General features: G+C 39.9%; 1 protein-coding gene across 1 annotated transcript in view; it reads right to left on the bottom strand.

Moving 5' to 3' along the window:
- NR5A1 (nuclear receptor subfamily 5 group A member 1) overlaps positions 1–27,048 on the bottom strand; it is a 223,024-nt gene that overhangs the window by 49,088 nt on the left and 146,888 nt on the right. Inside the window, exon 4 of the mRNA XM_063431107.1 lies at positions 14,026–14,145. Within this exon, the coding sequence (XP_063287177.1) occupies positions 14,026–14,145 (120 nt within the window). The remainder of the gene's footprint in view (positions 1–14,025; positions 14,146–27,048) is intronic.

Raw genomic sequence — 27,048 nt, 5'->3', positions numbered from 1 at the left:
AACAGTAGCAGGCTTAATTCAATTTTAAAGGACCACTGTAGGCACCCAGACCACTTCAGCTTAATGAAGTGGTCTGGGTGCCAGGTCCATCTAGGGTTAACCCTGCCTGCTGTAAACATAGCAGTTTCAGAGAAACTGCTATGTTTACATTCCAGGGTTAATCCAGCCTCTAGTGGCTGTCTCATTGACAGCCGCTAGAGGCGCTTCCACGCTTCACAGTGAGAAGACACCAGCGTCCATAGGAAAGCATTGAGAATGCTTTCCTATGGACTGACTGAATGCGTGCGCGGCTCTTGCCACGCATGCACATTCAGCTGATGACGTCCGAAGGAGGAGGAGAGTCCCCAGCGCCAAGGTAGCCTGGCGCTGGAGAAAGGTAAAGGATTAACCCCTTCATCCCCCTTCAGCCCGGCGGTGGTGGGGACCTATTAATACTATAGTGCCAGGAAAACAAGTTTGTTTTCCTGGCACTATAGTGGTCCTTTAATCGGTAAAACAATTCTAAATCAGTGAATTAAAGTATGCAGCACAGGTTGTATGTGGTACTGACAATAGCAGTTAGGCAAATGGAACTTTATCTTCTTTTTTTTCTTCATGAGGTCATGACTGTGCCTGTCCAATCTGCCTCTATTGACTACTTAGTTTCTCTTCATAGGGGCACCAAGAAGGTTTAATGTTTGAACTAGATGTGATAGAAGGAGCTGCAATGCCAGTGTAGCAGCAGTTCAAGTTGTTGGAACATTACAAGGATGGGGCGAAAAAACTATTACTTTCTACGTGTTAAATCAGACATGCTGATGCTGATGCTCCTGCTGCTGATCTGACTATCCTCGAGATTCTGTCAGCTTGGAAATCTAAATTTCAGCAGATCACCTGATCAGCCCAAATTCAACTAAATTACTGTTTGGCCAAAGCAAATCTTCAAGTCTAATTAGCCTGAGTCAAAAAGGTGGTTTGTGTGAGTTCAATACCTGTTTTGCCCAGAGTCTTTGAACAGCTAGCCACTATAGGTCAGTGCTTATTTTAATCTGTCAGATTTGATTGCATGATCACACTTTAAAAAAAATATGTGGTCCAGCTCACTAAAAAAAAAAACAGTGAGAGTAGGAGGAGGTATGATAAAACCTGTCTTATTATTATTACTGTAAGCTTATTGTAAGGCCATTTATTCAAATATTAGTGTAGGTGTTTTTTTCGTTGTTTTTTTGTTTAGTTTTCTTTAAAGGTGTTTTCTACAATTTTTACAAAATTATCACGACTTGTTCCTGTTAAGAAAGTATGTATTTAAAATGAGAACTTAAAGCATAAAACCATTACAAGTCATTTGCTCATATAACTTGAATAATTTAGACAATCAAACTAAAATGTTAGAGCATATTCTTTTTAAACATGTAATTACTTTGTGGTAGTAGTTATGTTTTAAAAATCACTTAGCTAGCTGTGTTGTCTTTACATGGAATAACTCTGTTATAAACAATGCCCTTTTAATATTAGTCCTCACCTTAACTCTGGTGCTTTATTAATCTTTAGTAAAATATTATTATTATTTTATTATTTATATATCGCCAGCAAATTCCGTAGTGCTGTCCAATTTATAATATGAAAGAGGGCACCTGTCATGACCTAAATATTGCTCTAAAAACTTGGTTGCCTTTTACACCGTGGTCGCCATTAGGACGTGCTATGCTTCTGAGAGAGGACCCAGAAGACTCCTAAAGGTAGGAGCAACAAGCAATACAATGAATTTGTGAGTGTGTGTGCAAGACTGTGTAAGTGTGTATGTGTTTATCAGTGAGTGTGAGTGAGTGAGTGTGTGTGTGTCAGTGAGTGTGTGTGTCTGTCTGTCAGTAAGTGTGTGTCTGTCTGTCAGTAAGTGTGTGTTTGTCACTAAATGTATTTGTCAGTGAATGTGTGTGTCTGTCAGTGTGTGTGTATGTCAGTAAGTGTGTGTGTGTGTGAGTGTATGTGTGTCAGTGTTTTTGTGTGTCAGCGAGTGTGTCTGTCAGTGTGTGTGTGTTTATCAGTAAATGTGTCTGTCAGTGAACTTGTCCGTAAATGTATCTGTCAGTGAGTGTGTGTGTGTCAGTGAGTGTGTGTGTGTGTCTGTTAGTAAGTGTGTGAGTGTTTGTGTCTGTCAAGTAGGTGGTTGTCTGTCAGTGAGTGTGTGTCTGTCAGTGAGTATGTGTGTCTGTCAGGGTTTTTATGTGTCAGGGTTTATGGGTGTGTGTCATTGAGAGTAAGTGCCAGTGTGTGTGTCAGCAGCTAGCTTTGGGGTGTGCAAGCTGTGCGGTCACGCAGGGCATCATGACAACAGAGGCTCCTGGCGCCTAACACAATTTCGCAAGTTGGGGACACCAGCATATTACATTTAAATAATTCCCTGGTGGTCCACTGGTGCATACCAGCAGTAGGAGCAGTCATATCATATCATATCCTCTCCCTTGTGGTTCCGGTGCTCAGTTAGTGAGTCAGAGCACAGGCTCAGAGATTCTCAGCCTGCACTCTGACAACATTGAAAGCCAGAGCCGTGAAGGAGTGGGTATTATGATCTGAAATAACAGGACGTGCGCTTCCTGCTATTCACCACCGGACTGCCAGGGAACGGAAATACTATGACACTGGACCACCAGGGCATTTGAGGGGGCATGTGTGACCAAGCACTAGAATGAGGGAGGCACGGCAGGCAACAGTGTCACAGCTTGAAACACAGTAGGACTCAGAGTGAGTGGCTGCTTTAGAATGCAGCCTTGGAAACATCACAACCCTAGGAACTCCCCCAGTAGATGGCAAAGGAGCTGCTAAGTGTTACACCAGCAATACTCTGCTGAGAGTAACTACTTTGCTACCCTGTCACATAAGCACACCTGAACACCAATTCAGTTAACCTACCAAGCAACCTGCTATACATAACTAGTCTGTGTGTGACTCTGTACCTGCTATTGTTTACCTACGTATTTATGTGACTGTGTTTGTTATTTTATGTCTAAGTATGTGACTGAGTGTGTTGTGTGTCTATGTATGGGACTGTGTGTGTCTTTAATTTATGTGTATTTTTATGAATGTTTGTAACTGTGTTAATGCATGTATGTCTGTGACTGTGTTTTGGTGTGTCTGTGTCCATGATGATGTGTGTCTGTGATGATGTTATGTGTTAATTCATCTCTGACAAGGTTATTCACTAAAACAATTGTCAGGAATACAATGCTTCCAGTTTGACTATTCTGTCATCCACTTTGAAATCCACTATGAATTCCTGACAATTCTCACTTTTTAAATAACCTCCTTCACCAGTCCTCAGTCCCCCTTAACCAGTCCCCTGCCCCCCTTGCCAGTCCCTTTCACCAGTCCCCTGCCCCCTTCAGCAATCCCCTGCCCCTCTTCAATAAAACACAATCTATTTAGTAAAAAAAAAAAAAAAAAGAACAAGCCTTCACAGGCTCCCTGGATCCAGCTGTCAGCTTCCCACGCCGTCCTCATACACTGAGCTGATCCTTCTGCGGCTCCCTGAAAAGGCGGAGGACGTCGACGTAGCGCCCCCACGTTCCTCCACATCACCCAAGTGGACTCCCGGCCGCGGCTCTCCCCTCACCACTCGCAAGTCAACTGCACAGCAGCACTATGCACTTGACTTGCTCTGCACTGCAGGCACATAACTCGGCCCGGTCTGTGATTGACCAACTGTGAGCTGTGTCGGCAGCCCGGCACCTCTGTTGCCATGGCGCCCTGTGCAGCCGCACAGCTCACACTTCCCAAAGGCCGGCCCTGGCAGCCACACAGCTCTTTTTGCGTCTGGGAGGTCTTGTAACCCAGAGACTGCCATGATGACAGCCAGTGATTATTAGACAGTTACATGTAACACAGAGACTACCATGATGACAGTCAGTGACTATTAGACAGTTACATGTAACACAGAGACTGCACTGATGACAGTCAGTGATTATTAGACAGTTACATGTAACCCAGAGACTGCCATGATGACAGTCAATGATAATTAGACAGATACATGTAACCCAGAGACTGCCATGCTGACAGTCAGTGATTATTAGACAGTTACATGTAACCCAGGTCTCAACCAGCTGTCTCTGCCTGGCAGGTTCCTCACATGCTGTCTCTCACAGGCAGTCTGTTTCTCCACAGGTGTCTCCTGTCAAGAGATCACTGGATATTTCCCTGACTGTCTCTTTTCTCCTGCAATGCTGGCAGTCTAGCAGTCTCTCCCAGCTGCAGTCTCTCTGGTTATTAGATCCAGTTGGTTGTGATGTCCTGGCTGCCAGTCTGTCTCCTCCCTCTTGCACTGACTGTCTCTTTGCTTCCCGGCTGTCTCTTGCTGTCTCCTCTATCAGAGCATCGCCCATGCATTCCTGCAGGACTCAAGTCCTGCCTGGTATTAAGAAACTGTTATATACCTAACTCGGATTGTAATCTACAATTCCTATGTGCTGTACCAAAAATGCAGCCAAAGGGAGCTTTTATAAGATATTTTTTATTTACCCAGTCCTCTAATCCTTCAACATTTAAATAAAAAGTTGTCCAGAGATTTTATGACAAGCACTTTCCTTCTAGGATCCCCATCACAGGGCCCCCCTAGTGTTAAATAGGCATTTTACATGTAAGAGTGATCCATCATTTTATAATTTAATCACAGTCACATGGACAGAATAGCTGCCTGTGTGTTTAGGCAGTTTCCCTGCTGCTGAAATAAAGTGGGAAAATTAATGTTACAGTGCCAAATAAATGTTTATTTAATAAATATAATGGAAAATAATGAAGGTCGGACCACCCACATAGAAGTGGGGGGAACCAGACTTCACTAGACTTCACCAATTAGAAAATCATTCTTAGATAGAAGATAATTTGGATTAAATTTTATTAGAAAAAAAAGTACACACACAATGATAATAAACACAAAAAGATGCTAAAAACGGGGGACAGTTCTGGTCTTAGATATACCAGTCTTAGTATTTATAATAGATACACAGTGTCTCAATATCCATCTGAAGGAGCATATATGAACTTATACTGGATCTATAGAAATGTAACAGTATAACAAGATCCTAATCCAAATCCTCAGCTCCACATCCTAGTAGAGTGTGGAAATATAGAAAAGATCCCTATAATAATACATGAAATAGTAAATATGGGTACAGATAGACAATCATACACTACAAAATTAGAGATGGATCACTCTTATTACAGTTTGAATAAACTAAGGCTCAAACTTCAAAAAGTCCTTGCTTTTTAATTCTCATGTGGTGAACCTAGGTAGAAAGACCAAAGGTAGCTTGTAAGCAGACTTAAAGAGTAAAGGCTACTCTTAAAGCTTATCCCAATTTGCTCTTAGTGGATTACCACAAATCACCATTAGTATACAGACAGGTGTTGTTCCCTCAGATTGTAAGGGTAGAGAGAGGGGGTATAGGTTAGGATAATGAGCACACTCCTCCCACCTCAATGCTTTGAGGCCGTCCACTTAACACAAGCATGTCAAACTCAAAGTCTAGCACGGGCCACATAAACAAAGCTTAAGTTTATGTGGGCCGCAAAAAAAAAACTACCTACATTTTCATTGAAACTTAGGTTTATTTTTATACCACACCCCCCTCTACTAAATCCCAGTACCCCATATACTAAATCCCAGTACCCCCATATACTAAATCCCAGTCCTCCCCTTATACTAAATCACAGTCCTTCACCCCTCTACTAAATCCCAGAGGTGTAATACGGTTCAACAGACATATAATGCAAATTCCAGGTTTTGTTTATGTTTTGCTTTTATGAGAACTTGTACAATTGCCTCCATCCTTAAAAGGACACTGTAGGCACCCAGACCACTTCAGCTCATTGAAGTGGTCTGGGTGCAAACTCCCATCACCCTTTTTATAAACTGCAATAATTACCTGCTAGGGTTAACTCTTCCTCTAGTGGCTGTCTACCAGACAGCCACTAGAGGAACTTCCGGGTGGATAGGTGACTTTTGTTTGCCTAAACAATGCTGGACGTCCCCAGTCAATGCATGAGGACTTCCAGCTCCCCCAGAATCCCCATAGGAAGGCATTGAATAATGCTTTCCTATGGGAAAATCATAATGTGAGCGCGGCCATTGCCAAGCATGTCTACCCTGCCGGCTGATGTCGGTGGGGGTGGAGCCTGAGTGGAGCTGAGCCAGCTCTAAAGGGACATTGGAGCTGGACCCAGGTAAGTGACAGAAGGGGTTATTAACTCTTTCTGCACCACTGGAGGTGGGGAGGACCTTGACAGAGGGGGAAGCTATTGTGCCGGAAAAACTAATTTCTTTTCCTGGCACTATATTTTCCCTTTAAGGGGTTAATGACAGCCATACTTTGTAGTGGCTGTAGTGGTAAGAAAAGGCTCACCACAAACATGCATACTTCACCATCGGATTGGCTTTAGCAAGAGATAGTGACAGTGTATACAAAGTATTAGAAACTGTGATTTTGTGCTAATCCAGATACATTTTGGCACCCGGCCTATTATACAGAAAAAAAACTCTAGCAATTGCTTGCTTGTTGTCCATTTCCATCTCTTGTTTAATACAGTGTTGCTAATGTGATTTAAAATATGTTATTACTGTATGTAAAGAATGTGATTATGGATTGAGTTATAATGTTACAGTTTATTTTCGGCTTAATCTCAGATATAATGTAATGATTTATTTTCATACATTTATCTTTGACTCGCTTATGTAAAGAATTAAGATGCATTGTTAATATTTATGTACCTTTAACTTGTTTCTATGATTTTATTATAGGATGTATGGGATATGATACTGTATCTTTATGCAACTATTTTGTACACACTGACTTAACTATTTTGATGAATGCATTTCGGTTACATATTGTATGAAGAATGTTAAGATGTGTGATTTGGAATATATTATTGTTTAGACATTTTGCTAACACTTCCCCTTTAAGAACCAGTCTAGGGGTGATTTATACTGTCTAGCTGCTTTTAGCACTACATAATAATTGTAATATTTATGCATTGATTGTTTAGAACATGTGCCTTGGTACTTTATATTTTAATTATTTACAAAACTACATTTCCTTAATTTTGTGATTTTAACTTCACTGGCTAATTGTTAGTTGGGAAGAGAGCAAAGCAATTAAGATTCCCTTCAGCTTAGAGCAGGGGTGTCCAAAAGGTAGATCCCCAGATGTATTTAAACTACAACTTCCATGATGCTTTGTCATTCTAAAGCATTATAAAGGCATGCAAAGCATCATGGGGATCTACCTTTTGGGTACCCCTGGCTTAGAGCATATATGTGTTTATGCGTATTTAAGTGGGGAGGTCTTTTTGTTATATATCTATAATTAAGCCCAGAATCTAGATGACATGCATCAAAAGTTCTGCTTTTACAGATTTGATACTATAATAACGATGACAAGTCCTATTTGTACATTCCACGCTTCAAGTTGTGCTTGCTATTTCTTTTTGAATTTAACCATTCCAGATACATATCTATATAACTATAAAGGTTCATTTTTGCTATGTGAATTGTTCTTTTAAATGAAACACTTTTCTAATAGGAACAATCATTTTATTTTTAACATAATGTGTCTGGCCTTTATATATTTGTCTTATATGTACTTTAGAACGTTATGTCACACAAATAATATTTTTTCCTACAGGATGTACAGTGAATTAGCTGTTGACTTATTTTCACCAGGCCGGAGACTGGAATTAAGTTTCGATAGTTAGCGGCAGCTTTCAACAGTATGTAAGGGTTTGGAAATCATAGAATAGGAGCAATTAACTGCTATCTATTGACAAATTTTCATTATTTAACCTGCTGTCACTACCTGTGAGATTTGGCAGTCTGGAAGCAGTCTCTATCCATTACCTGTAGTGACAAACATGGTAATGATTAGCAGCTAGTTACTAAAAAGTAGTGACAATGTTGTAAATGAAGCCTTTGTGTCCGGAAGGGAAGCAATATATAAGAGGGAACTATAGTTGTTCCATATCACTGTACATGTACATCTGACATAGTGGTGAAACAACAGGGTAAGTGTTTTTTCAGATTTCTGTTAGCAGTCTTCAGAGTTTACCCCTGTGCTTTGCTGATGATAAAGTTGATAAGACAGTATGTTTAGCACTCTTTTAATGTCTTGCAAAAAAAAAATATGAAAAGTGGTCCACCATCGGTGCAGAGGGACAGACTTGACTATTGAAGATACACAGGCCCGGACTGGCCATCGGGCACACCGGGCAAATGCCCGGTGGGCCGCAGTGGCCATGGGCCGAGGCTGGCAGGGAGATCGCAGGATCTCCCCTGCCAGCCCCTGCAGCGCCGGCCCTGCAGTAGTCCACGGCGGGCTGGTGGGGAGATCAAGGATCTCCCTCACCGGCCCACATACAGTATACTGCGGCCGCCGGCGGGGAGAGAGGGAGGGAGCCAGTAGAGGACCAAGCGGAGCTCCTACTTACAGCTCCGCCGGGTTCCATCGCGAGATTCGGAGCGTTGCCATGGCAACGCTCCGGATCTCGCGAGAGTGAGCTCTAGCCTCACAGGCTAGAGTTCACTCACCACTAGGACCACCAGGGATGGATGGTGGCAGCAGGATTCCCCCTCCCAGGCTAAAGGTAAGCAGGGAGGGGGGGAAATAATCACAGTCACATCAGCCTCACTTGCTCACACACACCCTGCACACTTGACACTCACAGCACCCTAACTCACACACACACACACACTGCACCCCTGACACTGACAGCACCCTCACTCACACACTAACACTGCAACCCTGACACTCACAGCACCCTCACTCACACACATACTGCACCCCTGATACTGACAGCACCCTCACTCACTCACACACTACACACGCACTGTACCCCTGACACTCACAGCACCCTCACACACACACACACTGCACCCCTGACACTGACAGCACCCTTACACACACACACACTGCACCCCTGACACTGACAGCACCATCACACACACACACACACACACACTGCACCCCCGACACCTATAGCGCTATCACTCACACACACCCTGCACACCTGACACTCACAGCACACTCACTCACACACTACGCACTGCACCCCTGACACTGACAGCACCCACACACACTGCACCCCTGACACTCACTGCACCATCACACACAGCTTCCTCACACGCACATAGCACCCTCACGCAAACACAGCACCCATCCACACTGCACCCTTACCCACATAGCACCCTCATGCAAACACAGCACCCATCACGCACACACACTACACCCCTTACACACACTGCACAATACACTTTCCTAGCATTTTTGTCTCCTGGTATCCGATCTATGGAGACACCAGAGACAAATGTCAAACACAGTGCAAGCATGTTATTAAAGTCGCTTGCGCTGTGCATAAGAAATACAGGGTCTTTTTCTCATGCTAGAGCTCTTCAGCAGAGCTCTGTGCATGATCTACCCTGGAAGAGCATTGAACCAACATGCTCACTTTGTGATGGGGTGTGCTTGTGATTGGTGATGACAAAACACACCCTATCTGGTCCCGCCCCCTTTTTAGTGGGCCTCTGTAATTAAAAAATGCCCGGGCCGAATTTTCTTCCCAGTCCGGCCCTGAAGATACATTTCTCTATAGGGTGAAACATCACTAAATAATTGGGGAAGTTATATGTGAATTTAAAAGCTGGGTTTTGTATACATGTTGGGAGTGAAGGAGATAACAAAAAACATATTACTGCACTCGGTATATGTGTTTTATTTTTAATCAAATAAGTACATTTCAAAAATATATGAAAAGTACATTCACAAATGTTTTTGCACTTTGGCAAATCTCCCTTCATACTACAGAATATTGGGCAAACGGTAATGAAAAAATATTTCATAAAGTTTATGCGTGTCACTGAATAAAATTGCCTGCATGTGGCCGTTAGTTACCCATTAGGTTTAGGATATTTTCATCATCTTGTTCTCACAGTTCCTTCTGTAAATACAGATGGGGGATGTATCTCTTCTCCTGAGAAACACATTGCTCCTCATCACACTGTCCCCCTATTCAGTCCTGGTGAAAACCTGACAAAACCCTCCCTTCCTGTGTTTGTGGACACTCTGTATCTCTCTGCAAGATCATTGTTTGTGCCTTTTGTGCAAAAACAATTCTTGAACTGAGTGAAAAGGCAAATTAAACAAGAGGCATCTGCTTTGGCCCTGTCTGTGTGTACCCAGCATGCAACATAGCTTCTCTTGAGAACTGACAGTGATGTCATCTATTATCAACCCTCTGTTTCCAGAGTGTCATTGCTGCAGTTTAAGAGAGCAAAGCCGCTAGATACAAAGAAAATGATATAGTGCAAATTCAGTGCTCCAATAACAATAGGACAGCAGAAGTACATATATTAATGGCTACACATATCTGATATGTTGTGCAATAATAAGCACACATTACAGAGTAGTTATCACAACACTCTTTGCAAAGTTGTGTTTCATTTACTTCTGCCTGCATTTACCATTACATAAAATAAAGTGATAATTTTCCTTCAATGAGTGTATTTTATCTGAGAATTAATATAGGTTACAACAGGTTAAATAGGCTTCAAATGTATTAATGTACAACTCATTTCCAGATGTGGGTTTAATGGATATACATAACTAAAATTGAACATGGGGATGTTTGGGTCTCACAGATAAAAATCTTACAAACCAGCTATATACAGGTGTATGTAAAACGCTGTTTTCCATGGAAAATATACAAGAATTACAAGGTTCAGTCTCAGAAGTAGTAAAATCACAATTACACAATTTAGAAATATAGATACAGACTATCAATAGCATATCATCAAATACCAACGGTGTCAATATATGCAACCATTTGTAATGTAGATTAGCCCTAAGACACATGAAAAGTCAAATAGGCATGTACAACACTATTAGTAATAGTTTCTGACAGTAATAACACCATGTATAGAGTACGACAGAGGTAAATGCTGGTATACATTGTTTGACCATTTATGTAAACGAAAGGAACCAAAACCAAGCACTTAAAGAAAAAAAAAGAAGAAAAAAACAGCCAGAATTTCACCACATGGCAATGTCATGCACCAGGCAGCATACATAGAATTTGAGCTATTTAAGCAAAGTTTAAGCTCCATTGCGCAGTTAATTATCAGCTGCATTCAGATATTCCCACATATCCCAAAAACCTTTGCCTTCCCCATGTATTAGGAATTGGCATGTGAAACCCTTTTGTATAAACAATGAATTGAGACTTTTTTAGTCAAGAGGGAATGGTGGTAGATGCCCACTTTTTAGCTAACAAGGTGTTAGCAGCAATTATGTTGTAGTATATGAGGCGTAATTCTGGGAATAGGCTTGAGGAACATAAATCTTAAGAAGTTTTCACTCTCAGCAGAATGTTTTGGCCTATGGATGGTGCAATCAAATCCTGAACAGATTGCCAAAAGTGAACTAGGATGGCATTTGTCCACCAAATATGTGGCATATTATCATTGGCTTCTTGGCACTGCCAGAAAACATTAGAAATGCCATGACATAGATACGGGTCATCCAAGCTGGAACAAGGTACAAGCTACAAGCAAGGTTCCGTACAGGTTACAAGTGTGAGGAACAGTACATCACCAGTATGTCAGTTCATTTGAAAATCTTGTTTCTACTGGTCCTCTGGCAATTTGTACCCAATATCTCTCTCCAAAGCCGAGACAAAATTCTATGACTATCCAATATCCACTGAGTTAAGGTGGTTGCAGGGCCGGCATTCCCTATAGGCCAATTAGGCAGCCGCCTAGGGCGCTTGTTAAGGGAGGGCGCTGGTGTTACTGGCAGTGGCTTTCCTGCAGTTTAGCCGCCCTCTGTTAGACTAATTATTTACAGCGTGCACCTGCCACTTACATGACTGGTGACTAGCGCCCGGTACAATACAGGCATCCACCTCAGCCAGCAAAACCAGCCCCACCTCCCAGACATCTAATAGGGCGGCAGCGCAAGGGCGCGTCATTTGCTCGCTCCCACCCCTTGCCATGCATGTGGGGACAAGTGGGCGGGAGAAAAACAGAAAATGCTCCTTAGACTGCCGAACACTTGGACTGCAAAGTAATATGCCATGAAGGTAAGAAGGTACCTCACAATGTGTGCTTTAGAGAATGTTTGTTCATACATATGGCTATCAAGGATCCCCACATTTCAGTTTATAATCTTTTGGTGGAACCTAAAAAAGGTAACCTTGATAAATGGTGTTGATAAAATTTTGGCAAAATGTTTGATTGTTCCATATTCAGTGATTGCAGTATGCCATCTTCTTAGGGTGACTGTATATATCAGGAATAGGTTCTCCAAATTAGATATTTGAAGAACTGGTGGGTCTCTCTATATGTGTGATATCTTTGTACGTAACAATTTATCTACTGCCTTTTTGGACAACATACTTTCTAACCAAGTCAGTGAAAGAAATTTATGAAGTGGCTTGTCACATAGCCATCTAGCATGTGTGTGGGTGTGTCTGTATGGGTTAGTGTATGTCTGCATGGGTCAGTGTTTGTATGTGTCTGTATGCATTGGTCAGTGTGTGTGTGTGTCTGTCTGTCTGTCTGTCTGTACGGGTCAGTGTGTGTCTGCATGGGTTAGTGTGTGTGTGTCTGTATGGGTCAGTGTGTGTCTGCATGGGTCAGTGTTTGCATGTGTGTGTGTATGCATGGGTCAGTGTGTGTGTGTGTGTATGCGTGTGTCTGTATGGGTCAGTGTGTGTGTCTTCATGGGTCAGTGTGCATGTGTGTGTCTGTCTGTACGGGTCATTGTGTGTCTGCGTGGGTCAGTGTGTGTGTGAGTATGTATGGGTCAGTGTGTATGTCTTTATTTGTGTCTGTAGGGGTCAGTATGTGCACATCTGCATGTGTCAGTGTGTGTGCACATGTGTGTCTGTATGGGTCAGTGTGTGTCAGTCTGCTTTGGTCAGTGTGTGTGAGTGACAGTCTTAATAGGTCAGGGTGTGTGCGTCAGTTTGCATGGATCAGTGTGTGTGCGTAAGTCAGTCTGCATAGGTCAGTGCATGTGAATCAGTCTGGATGGGTCAGTGTGTGTGTGTGTGTATCAGTCTGCATGAATCAGTGTGTGTCTATGTGAGTCAGCATCTGTGACAGTCTGGATAAGTGGATTAAGCAAATGTGGCGGCAACATTTTTTTTTTTGCCTAGGCCGCCAAAAATCCTTGAACGGTCCTGGGTGGTAGAGATTTTCAATCACTTTTTTCCCACCATAACTATCTTGTTTTATATATATATATATATGTATGTGTGTATATATATATATATATCACTATTTATTAGATATACCCCAATGAAAACATACATGCATTTAATTATGCTTTTTTTTGGCCTCCCCATCTTCCCTGCCCAGACTTGTGTCTGTTCATTACAGACACAGTGAAAAGTTTTTGCAAGAAAGATGCTCTGTGCTAAAAAAACAGGAACTAACAGGACTAGATGCCAGTATGACAGCAGGAGGGTATGACAAGAATATTTTATAAAAGTGTCTCTGTATGTATTTCTGAAAGTGATACTTTTTATTACAATCTGCACTTTTTATAAAATGAAAAAAGGGTGCACTCTTGTTTGAAAGGTTCCTTTAAGTTCCTTCACATTACGGGATAACATTTTTAATACAGACTAAAGCAGAGAAGATAGCTTGATAGCCTTATATCTGCCATTATCCTGTATAGCTTAGATTTTATATTACGAATTTAATGAGAATTCCCCAGCATTATTTTTAATTCTTGTTTGTTTGGTCATTGAGTCAATAAGGCAAAAAAAACAATTCTTTGGTAGGTTTCTAAAATTCGAGTCAACATGTGTATTGAATAGATTTCAGTGGCAATTTCTCAATTCTTAAAACACTTCCCCAGGTTTGTACTGTATACCTAATCCATATTTCTAAAATATAGACACTCATGAGAAGATGATCTTTGACACAGATATCACTTCAAAAGTTACCCCGGTTATAAAAGAAGAAAGGTGGGCCTTGACTAAAGGGTTATGGTACATTACCTCTTGACCTGTAACTAGCAGGATACTGTTCTCCTTGCTGTATTGCATTTGCCTGTAGATATGGTCAAACACCAAAAGCTCACTCCAGCAATTCTGTAGCAAGATCATCTGATCACTGACCTATAGGAGAGAAGATAACATTACAGAAAATGCAGTCTTGTTAGTGTGTATACCTTAGAATGCTTACAATGCCATGCCACTAATGAGGGCATGTCAGTCTGTATACAACTCTTGCTCAGTAGAAAAATTGTTGTTGTACCCATAGTAGGAGACTACAGATATTTACAAATCACGGAGAAAAATGCTTGTAAAGTTTAGCACACTGGAAGTCACCACAGCTCTGGTTAATACTGTTTATCCTTTCCTTTTTACACTCAGTTATCAAATCTCCCTAAGCTGCCAGTGCTCCTGTTTATATAATGATCCCAGAAAACCACACAGACTAAACCAGAAGAGGAGCTGTCCTGAGTTAAAAAGTTCAACAGCACAGATTGATTAAAACTCTTCAACCTGTGACCTACACTTTTTGGAAAATGTAAAGGTTTGTTTAGTGCATTTTTTAGCTTTATTGTTGACTTTGCTGTTTTACTCAGGTAATTTACATTGTTGCTAAATTAATAGCATTACGTACTCTTTATGCATGGAAGAACTTCTGTAGAAGGTCTATTACATATTGATACTGTTTATTGCATTATTTTTTTTTAGCTATATCTGTCCCTTTAAAATATATGCATTAGCAAGAGTGAACATTTTGTACAAAAGAAGCATAGGTAACTAAAAACAAATAATGCTTTCAAAGTTAAAAGGCATAACAATTGCAATGTTTTATACTTGCAATGGTTTCCCATTGTAGATACTATAGAGCACCATCAAAGCACCATCACCACTACAGTGTGCCAGCAGAGCCCTGGTGCCCGCTACTGTAAATAGTAAATCTGTTTTAAAACAGTGTGACTTCTTACCTGGGTCTACCAGCAGCTTCTCCCCACCTCTATGCAGAGAAGAGACAGAAAATCCTGCTAGGAGGTTTTGTTAGTTTTTCTGAGCTAAACCATGCCATGCAGGGACAACTCATTTACTGAGAACATCAGCTGACTGCTATCAGCCAACAAGCTAGGCCAGAAACTGCTGCTCTTAGCTCAGAGTTTCAGGCTACAGAGGGGGCAGGAAACTGCATCCAGAAGACCCCAGGTAATAAGTCAAACTATTCTGAAACAGTTTGACTAAGTACACTGGGGGACAACAGAATATTCCTTGTACCATAACCACTACAGTTCCCTGTAGTTGGTATGGTGTTAGTAGTGTTCCTTTAATAATGAACTGTACTGAATTGAAAACTAAATGATAAATTCACTGAACATGGAGTAAACTGGATGTAAAATTTTAAACTTTCACCAAAAATAGATAAGCTAGAAACAATTCTCCAGGTCATAACAATTTAGGGGAGCACTTGGGAAATAGTTATCACAATATAGTGTCTTTTGAAATAAACTAAAAAAAAATGCACATGGATTATACTAAAACACATACTTTTAAAAAGGCAAATTGCAATAGGATAAGGGAGTATTTACAACATATTGACTGGCATAAATTATTTAGTGACAAAAATCACTGAGGATAAATGGAATATCATCATAAAAAGATTTGGAAAAGTACCTTTCTCAGTATTTACCATTTGGGTAATAAATATAAAAGAAACAAATTAAAACCAATGTGGCTTAGTGGGAAGGTAAAACAAGAAATAAAAAATAAGAAAAGGGAATTGAAAGCATTTAAATCAGACATATCAGAGACATACAATGTAAAATATAGGGCAGCCAATAATGCATACAAAAAGGCGATTAGATGGGCTAAACTAGAAAATGAGAAAGTGATAGCCAAAGAGAAGAAAACCAACCCCCAAACAAGTAAATACATAAAAAAAAAAAACAGGAAAACACATTTTAAATAACTATTTTTACTCGGTATACATTAAGGAGGAACCTATGGCAAGAGATAAGCAAATGTGATTGTATGACTCAAGACAAGGTTCTGCAGCAATTAAAGAATGTAAAAGGGACACTATAGTCAACAAATCAACTGTAGCTTAATGAAGCAATCTAGGTGTATAGATCATGCCTCTGAAGTTTCGCTGCTCATATCACAGGATATTACTTCGCTGCAGAGGGATTTAGCTAGATTGAGGGATTGTGCACTCAAATGGCAGATGCAATTTTATGTAGATGAATGCAAAGTTATGCACTTTGGGGTAAAGAATGCATACGTCTCTTACACTCTAAATGGTAGTGAATTAGGGATAACAAGACACGAGTAAGATTTGCAAATTATTATAGACAACAAAGTAGTCAACAATGTACAATGTCAATCAACAGCTGCTAAGGCTAGTAAGGTATTGTTATGTATAGAAAATGGCATTAGGTGGGAGGGGCCTGATCTTCATGGTAGTTAGACGCATTCTGAGGGAGCTCGTAGCTCCACCACCAATTTTACCTTGTTTATTGCCCCTTGGGGCTCCAATTTATCAGCTGATCGATACTTAACGCAATCCTGTCATACAAGGTCTTGCTTGGAGCGTTTGAAATCTTGCTTACCCTACTAATCTACGAAGAGTGCAGTGAGGCCTAGTGCAGGTCCTGATAAGAAGGGATAGCCGCTCTCCTGGCTTGCCAGTTACTGGACTAATGCCAAACCCGCCCCCTCTTTGGACCGGTAGGCTTGATCCCAGTCCACACCCCACCTTCAAAGCACAACGGCGCTGCAACCAGGTTCACAGGAGCACTCTAATGGCAGATGCCTTGTGTTCTTTAGTACCAAGCATTGAAAGAGCCAACACCCCAGGGGTGGATCCAGAGCCAAATCTCACGAGGGGCACTTGTAGTGGGCTGTAGTGGGGATATAGGGGGCTGTCGCAGGGCGACAGGGGGCTATAATGTAGGGGAAAGGGGACTGTAGTGTAGGGGTTTAGGAGCTGTAATGGGGGTTTGGGACTGTAAATAGCGTGTTAAGGGGCTGTAGTGAAGCATAGGGGTATGTGTTGGGGATAGGGGATTATAGTGGAGGTATGGGGTTCTAATTAGATGAAATGACATTCACAGACACATACACTGGCACACACACACACACTGGCACACAAACACGGATACAAACATGGACCTACACAGGCACACACATACCTACATATATGCACAACAGCACACACAGATACACATACACGCACTGTCACACACATTTACAATATACTCACTTACACACACACCTTTACATACACACAATTAAACACACACACAGATACACACATCTACACACACTGGCAAATGCACAAAGACACACACACGTACCTACACATACACACACATACACTGGCACACACAGATAAACACACATGCACAGTTTACACACTGGCACAGTTTACACACAGATACATACACACACACACATACCTACACATACTCACACAGATACACACACACACTGGCACACAGATACACACATCTTCACATACACACACTGGCACACACAGATACACACACTGGTACATTTTACACACATATACAGTTTACACACTGGCACAGTTTACACAGATACACATACCTACACATACTCACAAAGACACACACACACAGGCACACACAGATACACACTGACACTTACAGATACACATGCCTACACATATACACAGTGGCACACACAGATTTACACATACACACACTGGCACACATACCTATATATACACACACACTGGCACACATAAAGCTACACACACACAAATAAAACATACACATACTGGCACACGTACACACAAAAACACACTGGCACACACAAAGATACACACATATATACCTACACATACACACATAGATACACACACATACCTACACAGATAAACACATACACATACTGGCACACAGATACAGACACACATACGTACACATTGGCACACACAACAGATACATACACACACTGGCACACACACACAGATACAGACAAACATACATGCACATTGACATACACACAATTCCTGGGGCTGGCTGAGGCTGATGGGTTGGGAGTCTGCCTGCAGAGCTCTTTCTCCTGCCTCCTCCTCTCTCAGAGTTATTTCAGTCTTCTCAGCCTGCACGGTCAATAAGTTGGGAGGAAGTAACAGCTAGATAGTCACTTCCTCCCAGCACTCTCTTCTCTGGAGGGGCTCGGTCTCTGCAAATTGAAATGAGCCCGGTGTAGATAGTTCTGCCTATAGGAGCTGATCTATTTTCATTGCCTCCCCCCAGGATCTGCCACTGCGGCACCCTCGCTAAACTGGAACGCATCTTTGCAAAATTTGGTAGCAGGCTGTCAGAGTGAGTGAACTCCTTCAAGCACCAAGTGATGGCAGGCAGATCATCCCAGCAGTTTCAACCCAGGAGCACAGGGGAAAAAGCGTCTGTGACTACCATGAGACCCCATACTAACAGCATTGGGGCCACAATACTTTTCAGTAGGAAAGACTGCATCAAGACACTTTCAGGCCTCGATCATAGTGGATTGATCCTGGGACTTTACCAGCCATTGAACAACCTGATGGTCCTTATTGGCACCACAGGGCCTATGCCTCTTCATACAAAAGGCATCGCCGGTGGTGTATTTTTGTTAGTGCTGCCACGGGCATTACAAAACTCAGGCACTGCCCCCAATCTAAATTTCTATTCCTTTTTAAAACCAACATGCTCTTAGCCTGACAGACACACGTCCTCACCAGGGCTGGATTAAGAGCACAGTGGGCCTGGTGCTGACAATTATGAGGGGCCTAAGTACAGAATCTTATTGACCAAAAACACTAAAACAGACATACCTCTCAAGCATTATGTATCTGGTGAAGATGTTGCCGGAGGGAAACTCATAGGATGCAGCTATAAAAAAAAAACTCAGATGCTCTTAAAATATGCTAATCTCTCTGTAAATTATGTTTCGATCTTTCAAGTAAATCCATACTCCCTAACAGCAGTGTCCAGTGAAGCAGTAAGTCAATGGGCGGTGTAAAAGGGCGGGCCAGTGACGCGGATCATGTAACCAGAACTTCCGAAAGGGCCGAACATGCCCAAAAAGGAGGCATGTCTGACCAAAGAATTGGAAGTCTAGTCTAGCATGAATGCATGTCAGGCTGCCTGCCAATCATGCATGCTGGCCAACAGCTTCCTGAGCTTGGCATAAATGCATCTAATGATGCGCTATCTCTATGCTTTACAAGGACTGTCCCCTAGTATTCGCTGGTCCACTTCTATCCTAACCTTCTTACTAGAAGGAAGAAGCTCCTGGTATATAGTCTGAGACAGAGAAAAGGTGTATGTAGTGAGTGTAGAAGAAAGGGAACATGGCACACTGTTAGAGAGACCAAAGTCAGCATTACCTTAACTAATTTCATTTCAGTTAGTCCACACAAGTTTTGTTCCTCTACATCCCTCTTAAGTTTCCATACTTAAGCAAGAGTATGTGCATCCTTTCTTGGAAAAAAATTACAGGCCTTACTAATTTGCATAACTAATTATGTATGCATGACATCACATGATGTAAATCACAAGGAGTGACAGAGAAAATTCTGTGAAATCCTCAAAATACTACTTAGTTTGATACTGCTGTATAGATGGATTGCTCCCAGTGTCTCCCTGTCTCCCAGTGTCCCCATGTCACCCAGTGTCCCCATGTCGCCCAGTGTCCCATGTGTATGTGTCCCCATGTCTCCCAGTGTCCCCATGTCACGAGGTGACACTGTGAGACATGGGGACACTGGGACTATGCATCACAATGTCTCTGTATCCGCATGCCTCTGTGTCCCCAGGGACACTAGGAGACATGGGGACACTGGGAGACATGGGTACACCGACACTGGGAGACATGGGGACACTGAGACACTAGGGATACTGGGAGACTAGGGACACTAGGGACACTGGGAGACATGGGGACACTGAGACACTAGGGATACTGGGAGACTAGGGACACTAGGGACACTGGGAGACATGGACATACAGACACTAGGGACACTGGGAGACATGGGAACACACAGAAACTAGGGACACTGAGACACCAGGGACACTGGCTGGGAGACATGGACAAAACTCAGGCATGGACAGCAGCCCGCCGGCAGCCCAGCATGTCTGTTAGCCGCAAGGCTAACAAGACATTTGCCTTGGGCATTTGGGGGCGGCTTTTTTTGCCGCCCCCTGGAAAATGCCGCCCAAGGCAAATGCCTTGTTTGCCTTGCGGCTTATACGCCCCTGATCCTCCTCCTTATGACCATAGCCGAATGGGCAGCTCAGAAGAAAAACAGAGTGGCAGTAGCCCTCTCTTCACACTGGCAGCCTTATCTAATTTAGAGGACCTCGAGCATTGCTCAATTCCCCACAGGAAAGCATTTTCAATGCTTTCCTATAGAGAGGTCTAATGCATTGCCGCGCATGCGCATTAGGTCTCCCCCGCCGGCGGCCACGCATGCGCGATTGGTCTCCCCCGCCGGATGACGTCGGTGGGGGAGGAGCATGGGCAGACCCGAAACCACCGCCGAGGGTCTCAGGTAAGTCACTGAAGGGATTCTAACCACTTCAGTAACATGGGAGGGAGAGGGTACCTGCAGTGCCGGGAAAACGGTTTGTTTTCCTGGCACTGGAGTGTCCCTTTAACTGAAAGACTGTAGCTTATTTAGAATAAGTGGGACTACTATGACTGATGAAAATGGAACTTGTTAAAAAAATAACTCACATGCTTATCCCTATGGTAATAGGTAATTCTGGCTTCACACTCTGTATTGCTATAATAATATTGCTGTTTGCTACAATAAGGTTATTTTTCAATGTAAGCTCCTGTAAACTACTGAACTGTTAACCTTGCCATATAAGAAATAAATATTCAACAATAAGACTATTTGTAATGGCAGAAAAAATAATATCATTATATGAGTCAATAGATATCTGTCCTTTTCTACAAGGCTTCCAATATGTCTAATTTAAGAACACAAATAAAGTTGTTTTGTTAAACCGTAAAAGCAGTACAGATACAAGAGTACACAAACAACCTTTTTTTTTTTTTTTTGCTCTATGCAGCTTAGCTTCTAAGTCAGATTTATATGGTAGAATATATTACTGTTACTACTTTTATATAATATCCTTATATTACACATTTATAAGTACTAACACCATATAAATGAAGACAACACATACTCAAACATAGGAAAGGAGATTCCTGCACTTAACCTCTTCAGGACGGAGTCAATAGTGCACGTTCTGATCAAAACAAAACGTAAACAAAAACTAGAATTTGCGCTATATGTCTGTTCACCCGTAGTTCCCCTCTTTCATATTATATGCACCCACACTTATTATATATCATTTTGTTCAGGAGAAACAGGGCTTTAATTTATCATTAACTATTCATATATGGAACATAATTCATTATGAATAAAAAAATTTAAAAAAATGTGAGAAAATAAGATTTTGTTTTAAATTTGTATTTCCGTCTGGCATTTTAGCTGTGAATGTCATAATACTGTTAGGTTTTACTGCACAAAAATGCACATATTTGTAATCAGCGATGTCTCACGAGTACAACAGTATCCCCCATTAACAGGTTTTATGGTGTTTTGGAAAGTTACAGGGTCAAATATAGAATGTTCCATTTTCAAATAGAAACAAGCCAGATTGGTAATGTTACCTTTGAGACGGTGTGGTAGCCCAGGAATGAGAATTACTCCCATAATGGCATACCATTTGAAAAAGTAGACAACCAAAGGTATTGAAAGTGGGGTATGTTTAGTCTTTTTTAGTAGCCACTTAGTCACAAACACTGGCCAAAGTTAGCGTTCATATTTGTTTTTGTGTTAAAAAAGCAAAAAATGAATATTTGGCCAGTGTTGGTGACTAAGTGGCTACTAAGAAAGACTGGACATACCCCACTTGCAATACCTTGGGTTGTCTACTTTTGCAAATGGTATGCCATCATGGGGGTAATTCTCATTCCTGGGCTACCATACGCTCTCAAAGGCAACATAACCAATCTGGCAAATTTCAATGTCAAAAAAATGAAATGCAAGCCTTATATGTGACTCTCTAACTTTACAAAACACCATGAAACCTGTACAGAGGGGGTACTGTTATTCTCGGGAGACTTCACTAAACACAAATATTAGTGTTTTAAAATAGTAAAACATATTACAACAATAATATAGTCCATAAAAGTGCAGTTCGTTTGTAAAAAAAAAATGCATAAATCGTCAATTTTACTTAAAATATCATCATTGTAATACAATTTACCAATTTATATATTTGAGTTCAGCGAAGTCTCCCGAGTAAAACAGTAGCCCCCATGTACAGGTTTTATGTTGTCTTCGAGAGTTACAGGGTAAAATATAGTGCTTGCGAATTAAATTCTCTGCACTTTCTCCCTGTGTTGTCAGGTATGTCAATCAAATTTTAATTAATCAAATCACCTAATTATGATAAAAGATTTCTTAAATATACACGTATAATTTTAATATATAGGCATTTATAGGTATTTAAATCTTTTATTATAGGTATGTAATCTTTTATGTAATTATATGTATTTATCTATATATATATATTTGCGGTTATTTGCATTTTATATATAGATAGATATATCTAGAATGTCATTCTAAGTGTATTTTGTTACCAATATATATATATTAATAACAAAATACAGTTAGAATGAAATTACATATGTATATATAATTTATATAAAAATTTGTTTCAATATTTTATTTATTAATTTTATTATTTTATTTATTTTTTATTGTAATTATACGTATTTATATATATATATAATATATGTGTATATATCTATTATATATATAATATATGTATATTATATATATGTAACGTCATTCTAAGTGTATTTTAATACTAATATATGTACTTATATTAGTATCAAAATACACTATGTATGACGTTAAATATACTGCGTTCGGCGTTAAGGGGTTAAAGTAACCCTGTTTTTAGAATATTTCTTTTCATTGCATTTTGAAAATTATAACATATCTTGTTCTGATGTTTTTCATATTTAAAGAAACACTCCAAATATATCCACTACAGGATGTGCAAGAAGTGCCTATGCCCCACCTTGTGAGTAGTGAAATCATTACAATGGATTAACTTATAACTTGGGGTCAGACCCATAACTTCTCTGCTCTGAGCAAGACTTAACTCAATTGGCTGAGAGCAATCAGCTGACACTCTCAACCAATGAGATAAGGGCTTAGCTCGGGAGAGCAAATGAAAGCTCCTTAGCATGAGATCCTGGCTGCCATGGCTGCAATGAGGATCTGGGAACAGTGCCCAGCAGACTCTGGATAATAAGCTATTTCTAAATGGCTATGTTATTGGCTATGGTGCTTAGAATGTTACTTTAACTAGTAGTTACCAGTTTGGTTAAATATTAACAATACATTTCTGTTGGCAGCATGCTTCAAACTTATGTGTGTAAAGAAAGTGTCAGGTGCCATGTCTACATTAATGATTCCATGAGGGGCCGGATTAACATGGAGGCTGATGGAGCTGCAGCTATAGGCCCATGCATATGGAATAGGCCCATTGATTTAAAAAATAAAATCTTCACATGCTCTTGCTTAAGTATGGAATCTTAAGAGGGATGTAGGGGAACAAAATTGGTGTGGACTTTAAATTTTAAGGTAAAACTAACTTTGTGCACTATGCAAATGCATTGCTGCTTCAGTCTCTCTAACACTGTGGCATGTTTCCTTTCTTCTACACTCACTACACACACTTTTTCTCGGTTGCAGACTGTATAACAGGAACTTCTGCCTCCTTTTAACCCCTTAACGACCGATGACGGTTCAGGACCGTCATCGGAAACATCCCCTTGAGGACCGATGACGGTCCTGAACCGTCATAATGGTATTGGGGTACTTACCTGATCAGTGTTTCACCTGGTCTGGGGGGACTGCCTGCCTGCCCAGACAGTCTCACCACAGCAGATTAGGACCCCGCGGCCATGTGATCGTTCGATCACATGGCCGCAATAGGTGCCTGTGTATCTGCCTGCAGGGGGACTGTCTGTGCTTACAGGCAGTCTCCCTGCATCTGTAAAATAAAAAATAAAGTTTAAAACAAGAAATCAGTGTAAAAAATATATATGTATATATAAGATATAAATACATGTATTATACCTATATATAATATATGTCTATATATCTTATATACATGGCAAACTAAGTGTATTTTTATATTTATATATACACATATTAATATAAAAATACACTTATAATTAAATTACACACGTACATATATAATATATATAATATATATATATATATATATATATATTATATATATATTATTATAAAATATAAATAATAAGTAAATAAAAATAAATTAAAAAATGTAAAAATAATTTTTAATATTTTAAAAACAATTATATATATGTAATTTTATTCTAACGGTATTTTGATATATATATATATATATGTACTTATATATTTATATCAAAATACACTTAGAATTAAATGATATATATATATCTATGTATAAATAAATGAATAAAAATGATACAAAATATACATATGTCCATATACATAATTACATAAATAATTTCATAAATATACATGTAGACTTCTATATAAATATGTATATATATTTAAATTCTACGTGCATATTTATGTAATATTTTTACATAATTAAGTAATTTTATTGATTGCAATTTGAGGGACATGCCTGACAACCTAGGCCGAAAGTCCACGAAATGTAATTTGCTAGCACTGTGTTTAACCCTGTAACTTTCTACGACACCCTAAAACCTGTACATGGGGGGCACTGTTTTACTCGGGAGACTTCGCTGAACACAAATATTATTGTTTCAAACAGTAAAGCATATTACAGTGATGATATTGTCAGTGAAAGTGAAGTTTTTTGCATTTTTCACACACAAATGGCACTTTCACTGATGATATTATTGCTGTGATACATTTTACTGTTCTGAAACTAATATTTGTGTTCATTGAATTCTCCTGAGTATAACAGTACCCCACATGTAGAGGTTTTATGGTGTTTTTGAAAGTTACAGTGTCAAATAAAAGGCTTAATTTTACTTTTTTCTTTTCATTGAAATTTGTCAGATTGGTTATGCTGCCTTTGAGAGCATATGGTAGCCCAGGAATGAGAATTACCCCCATGATGGCATACCATTTGCAAAAGAAGACAACCCGAGGTATTGTAAATGGGGTATGTCCAGTCTTTTTTAGTAGCCACTTGGTCAAAAACACTGGCCAAAGTTAGTGTTAATATTTGTTTGTTTGTGAAAAATGCAAAAAATGAATTTGAACGCCAATTTTGGCCTGTGTTTGGGACTAAGAGGCTACTAAAAAAGACTGGACATACCCCATTTGCAATACCTTGTGTTGTCGACTATTGCAAACGGTATGCCATCATGGGGGTAATTTTCATTCCTGGGCTACCATACAGTCTCAAAGGCAACCTGGCTAATTTTAATGTGAAAAAACTGAAACGCAAGCCTTATATTTGACTCTGTAACTTTTATAAACACCATAAAAGCTGTACATGAGAGGTACTGTTATACTCGGGAGACTTCGCTGAACACAAATATTAGTGTTTCAAAACAGTAAAATGTATCACAACAATGATAGCGTCCATGTAAGTGCCATTTGTGTGTAAAAAATATGAAAAAAAAGGTCACTTTCATTGACGATATCGTCGTTGTAATGCAATTTACTGTTTTGAAACACTAATATTTGTGTTCAGCGAATGCTTCCAAGTAAAACAGTACCCCCAATGTGCAGGTTTTATGGTGTCTTGGAAAGTTACAAGGTTAAATATAGTGCTAGCAAATTAAATTCCCTGGACTTTTGGCCTGGGTTGTCATGCAGGTCCCGCAAATTGTAATTTATAAAATTACCTAATTCTGGAAAATGATTACATAAATATATACGTAGAATATACGTGTGTGTATATATATATATATATAATTTTTTTCAATGATTTTTATTTATATATAGGTATATATAGTGATATACACTTATATACTTATGTACAAGTAGAGATTGTAGCCGTATTAGTTCAGTGATGTAGATGTAAAAAACAGATACAATTTGTATCTTGTAATACTTTTGATTTTTAGTCCTTTGGGGATCAGCTGTCTTTTCTTGTAGATGGATAGAAAGTGTATGTTGCTGTTGAGCTGTACTTCTGTATTACAAGATACAAATTTTATCTGTTTTTTACATCTATATACTTATGTTATATTATTTCGTTCTACATGTATTTTGATATCAATATATATATATATATATATTAATTTTAAAATACAGTTAGAACGAATTTACACATATATATTTTTTATATATTTATTTTTTTCATTTTTTTTACGTATTTACATAATTTATGTTATATTTTATATAAATATATATATATAATGAAAATTATATATATAATTAATCAATATCATTGTACATGTATTTTGATATTAATATATATTAATAATTATATATATATATATTAATATTAAAATACACTTAGACAGTGTATGTGTATGTATGTATGTATATATATATATACTTAGATCATATATATAATAAATATATATATATGATCTAAGTATATATTTTATTTTAAACTATAACTTAAACTTTTTTTTACTATTTACAGGCAGCAGGGGGAGTACCTGTCATTACAGACACTCCCCCTGCTGGCATTGCTATGGACGGCTATGCCGTCCATGTGATCGTGAGATCCTCGCAATGACCTCGCGATCACATGGCCCAGGGGGACCGAAGAGGAAGAAGGGGGACTCCCTGGGCTCCTAGGTGAGTCCCCACACTGCGATCGCCGGCGACCGGGTAAGTACATAGGATGGCTTGGGTGTTCTATGCCACCCGCCGCCGTTTAGAGCCGGGTCCCCAAGGACGGTATAGAACGCCCACCATCCTTAAGGGGTTAAGAAGGTTAAGAGAGGAGTGGACCAGCAAGTGCTTTGAAAGTGTAGAGCTAGGGCATTGTTAGATGCATTTGTGCC

This window comes from Pelobates fuscus, chromosome 9 (assembly GCF_036172605.1).
Source record: "Pelobates fuscus isolate aPelFus1 chromosome 9, aPelFus1.pri, whole genome shotgun sequence".
Classification (NCBI taxonomy): Eukaryota; Metazoa; Chordata; class Amphibia; order Anura; family Pelobatidae; genus Pelobates; species Pelobates fuscus.
The sequence above is the reverse complement of the archived record's forward strand: the minus strand, read 5'-3'. Positions and strand labels throughout refer to the sequence as shown.